Source organism: Lactuca serriola, chromosome 1, assembly GCF_051521515.1.
Source record: "Lactuca serriola cultivar US96UC23 chromosome 1, Lser_US96UC23_V15, whole genome shotgun sequence".
Classification (NCBI taxonomy): Eukaryota; Viridiplantae; Streptophyta; class Magnoliopsida; order Asterales; family Asteraceae; genus Lactuca; species Lactuca serriola.
Window position 1 is genome coordinate 65,943,279 of NC_136408.1, and position 4,033 is coordinate 65,947,311.

Here is a 4,033-nt window from a genome sequence, read left to right on the forward strand (position 1 = left end):
CTTGCCAATGAGGTTCCAAGACATCATAACCGATTAAGACCTTGAGCATAAGCTTCATCTTTTCACACCATCACATTAAACTTACATGGTCCATTCGGTCAAGTGTAATGGTGTCTTGACTGAAAATGCAAATGAATATTCCCATAGAATCCATTTATAAGTCATCAAGATGTAATTCCAATATTAGAAGTGGAATACTATCATAGAAACTTTTAACAAATATACAAAATGGACAATAAACAACAAATTACGGAGATTGTAATCATTGTCCTTAAAGAATGTTCCCATAGAATCGACCATTTTATTCAGCTAATGAGTCACATTTACTCCTAAGCAACCATCTTTCTTTGACAACTATCTAGCTACAAAGTAAGCTTTATTAATGAGTGAATCTAAAATCAAGGCTCCATCAATCCATCACAATGCCATAAATAACCATGCCAATTCAAGAAAACAGAAGCATGCATGCTTATATCAGCATCATCACCTTTTAAAGAACCAAGAAACATTACTATACATGATGTAAAATGACAACTTATTTCCTATAGATTTCAAGAATAACCATTAACCACCCCTCATCACAAATCTTTTCAATCAAGATACGCTTGATGCCTGTGTTTAAAGTTCCACCACCTTTTCTTCTTTTTGTATTCTGGTGGTGGCAATTCTTTAAAATAATAAAAACAAAAAACATATTATTTAATCAATTCAAAAATCAATAAATAAGTAAAAGCTAATAAAAAGATTTTGAATAGTGCATACATACCTCCTTCAGGGTAGATTGAGTTGTAGTGCACCTCAGCCCAAAAGCTCAAGAAAATGACTACAATATAGTCGATATATAAAAAAGGTTATAACTTTAGTTATAAAAGTAACAAAAAGCAATTAGTATAACTATAAATATAAAGATTTGAACATTGTCATTACCCCTTTTTGAATTCTGAACTTTTGGAAGAATCTCAATGGAACAAGTATCTTTAAATGAGGTTAGAACAAAAATTTTGACCCCATACTGCATAAAGCAATATAAACATGAGAAAAGTTATGAAAAAAAATATATATTTTTTCATATTTTAATTCACAATAAAGAAAAAAAAAAGATGGTTAACTTACAGAATCTGCTGCTGCTTGCAAGGTGACATGATCTCCCCATTCTCCACTCCTATACTCATTCATATAAATATATAAATATATATATATATATATATATATATATATATATATATATATATATATCATTAAAAATTGAAAAAAAAAATGAGAAGTATTTACTTGGAAATTCTTTTTAAGTAGTCACTATATGCCATGGGGACATATCCCTCATACATCTCTGGATGTGATTTAAGCTTCATATATTCAAATCATGTAGTATTGTTATAAAACTAGAACCTTAAGAAACTGAATAATATAAAATTTGAATAAAAAAAAGTAGACATGATTTATTATTCAAATAAAAACAAAACTAACCTGATTAACCACTTGTCTTCTCACAAATTTATGATGCTCTGGTGAACGATAAAATTGGTCTGATAATGCCCGAAACTGTACAAGAAACTGGTTATAAAAAATAGAAAAGAACTTTCAAAAAATTTATAAGTTTTTAAAAATGATTGTTATGTTTAACATAATCAATGCTGACCTGGCAGTTACCATCCCCTTGAACTTTTGACTCTACCAAGTTATATAACTGCAACCTGAAAGCAAACAAGATATATATAATATAACAGTTTTAATAAAAATCAAATTTAGTAAATTTGATTTATGATAAATTAATATGAACACCTGTCTAATAGTCTTTGATGATCAGAAGTAGCTTCATCAACTGAAGGTATGTCTCCATTAACTTTAGGGATATGCTGCATTCATGTAATAATAAAAGTAAAACAGATGTTATTACTCAGAATATAATGAAATATTAAATCTTTTTTTTTTTGAACACTTACAGGAACAGGGACAATTTCAGTCAATCTCTTGCCTACTTCACCATCAAGCTCAGATTCATCTGTTATTTCTAAATTGTATGAATATTCATCACCATCATAAGACCTATTTCCAGGACTTGAACAAGAACTTGAATGTCCCATTTCCTCTGTTTCCTGTAACCTAGATTCATCACCTGTAATCAAAACAGTTTTTCATAACTAATGTTGTGAAAAAATGGTGATTAGGTATTGGAATTTGAAGAGAAGATTACCATAATAGTAATTATCTGGTGATGGAGTATACCATTCTTGAGTATCGTTTGATGTTTGTAAATGTTCTTCTGGATTGGATAATTCATTTCCATCTGAAATTGAGAGATCTAATAGCTCTTGTTGAAGAGAGTGAGCTAGCATTTCATCGTTTTGGACATTGTTGAAATCATTCTCTTGATAACTGTTACCTCCATTGTTATACTGTTCATGACAGATGTTCACGTCGTGTTGATTGCTATCGCCGTAATAAGTGGAACTGAATATTTGGTCGACATCGAGGAAGTGGAGTCCCCATTTCACGACATCGGAATCTGGTTCGCACATATTTTATCAACAATTGAATGTGTTCTCGCGCTTTCACAAATACGATCAGAGCTTTACGCTTTCAATCACTAATTCTTCCTGAAAATTAAAAATGGTGAATCGACGATGAGAAGAAGATAGTAATAAGCTACCTAGATGACCTAGAATTAATGTATTTTTTTATAAGTAGGATGTTAATTAGCCTCAGAAGGATGATTAGTGAAATGCCCCTTCTCAACGAGTTCATAAACAGTTGTTCCAATTTTGGAAATGTAAGACAAGTGCAAAATTTCAGATAGAGGGATCCCTTTCGAAATATTCATATGTTTATCATAATCATATAACATCTCCAATCAAATTGTGGAATCTCAATGTTAGAATATAGAAGAAAAGCAAATACAACAAACAAAAACAAGCATCAATCGATTGAATACGCGTACCTATACGGAAGATGAAGTAAAAGTTATTCAAAACTTAAGCATTAAGATTTCTGAGCACGACCCATTCGAATTGGGAAAAGAAAAAAATCGATTTTTATCGTTGATCTTAATCTCAATTTCAGTAGCAAAAAAGGTTGCCAAAAATGAACATGATCCCAAATAATTCACAAAGTGATTCAGTACAATAATTTTATAAAGAAAAAACAAAATAAGTACAACTTCAATTACCATGGGTGTCAGACAAACATCTTCATTTCTGATTGAACTTCAGAACCCCAATCTAAATGCAATTCACCCACCAAGAATTAATAATATCAGTATGTTTATGTGTGTAGTTATTGAGAGAGACGATAATGGAAGACAGATAGAACGCGGGAGGAGATAACGATGAACGGAGGAAGAGGAAAAAGGAAGAGGAAGACGAAAGCGTGAAGGGGGACGAATGGTGGAGGTATATATACAGTTGCACGGCGTTAAAAGTCGAACACGTTTGTTTACACCTTACAATGGCCCTCGCTGACGGCGTGTATTTTGGTATTTTCTTAATTATTATTATTTTATTATTTTATTATTTTTTGTATTTTGAACAATTAAGTGCAAAGGACAAAATTCATATATATACGGGAGAAAGTTGGGTTCAAATCATTTTCTGTGAGACAATAACGTTTATTATTATTTGTAGATCACGACATCACGTTTGATTTGTTGGGTGTAATTAATCCGTTTTTAGCCCCATTAAGAGTATTGAATTGATTACAAATAACAAACCAATCGCACACTTCAGGGCTGTGTATGGGGCGGATTGGTTCGGTTATTGGTCAAAACTGAACCATAACCATTATGAATGGTTAATGCATTTTGATAGCCATTGGGTATGGTTAATATTGGTTATGGTTAATGGTTTTTTTCGGTTAACGGTTTTGGTTAATGGTTAATATTGGTTAACCATAATGTTTAAAATAATATAAATGCCGAAAATATATTGACATAAAAAATGAAAACGGAATATAAAAAAGTCATTGACGCCAATGTTAGTAATCTAGCTTATAGTAATAAAAAACAATGTGTACCTATGATACTCAGAGTGAGATAATA

General features: G+C 31.2%; 1 protein-coding gene across 3 annotated transcripts; it reads right to left on the reverse strand.

Moving 5' to 3' along the window:
- Positions 1-265: 265 nt before the first annotated feature.
- On the reverse strand, positions 266-3,380 carry LOC145090144 (OVARIAN TUMOR DOMAIN-containing deubiquitinating enzyme 12-like). 3 transcript variants are annotated; one of them, XM_079028488.1, is made up of 11 exons: positions 3,167-3,380; positions 2,195-2,597; positions 1,944-2,116; positions 1,783-1,856; positions 1,640-1,694; positions 1,468-1,542; positions 1,273-1,346; positions 1,114-1,162; positions 928-1,012; positions 767-823; positions 266-667 (listed from the first exon to the last, which is right to left on the reverse strand). In XM_079028488.1, the coding sequence occupies exons 2-11, from the start codon at positions 2,517-2,519 to the stop codon at positions 591-593; spliced, it is 1,044 nt and encodes a 347-aa protein (XP_078884614.1). In that variant the 5' UTR covers positions 2,520-2,597; positions 3,167-3,380; the 3' UTR covers positions 266-590. The 3 variants fall into 3 exon arrangements, with proteins under 3 accessions (XP_078884614.1, XP_078884603.1, XP_078884608.1); XM_079028477.1 differs by having other exon boundaries at positions 1,468-1,554; XM_079028482.1 differs by lacking the exon at positions 3,167-3,380 and adding an exon at positions 2,939-3,070 and having other exon boundaries at positions 1,468-1,554.
- Positions 3,381-4,033: the final 653 nt, after the last annotated feature.

Excerpts from the sequence above, each read along its gene's own strand:
- LOC145090144 (XM_079028477.1), bottom strand. The coding sequence starts at position 2,519 with ATGTGCGAACCAGATTCCGATGTCGTGAAATGGGGACTCCACTTCCTC. Across the intron at positions 1,347-1,467 it reads GAAGACAAGTGGTTAATCAG|CTTAAATCACATCCAGAGAT; the intron begins GTTAGTTTTGTT and ends GAATATATGAAG. Across the intron at positions 1,013-1,113 it reads TGCAAGCAGCAGCAGATTCT|TATGGGGTCAAAATTTTTGT; the intron begins GTAAGTTAACCA and ends TGCTTTATGCAG.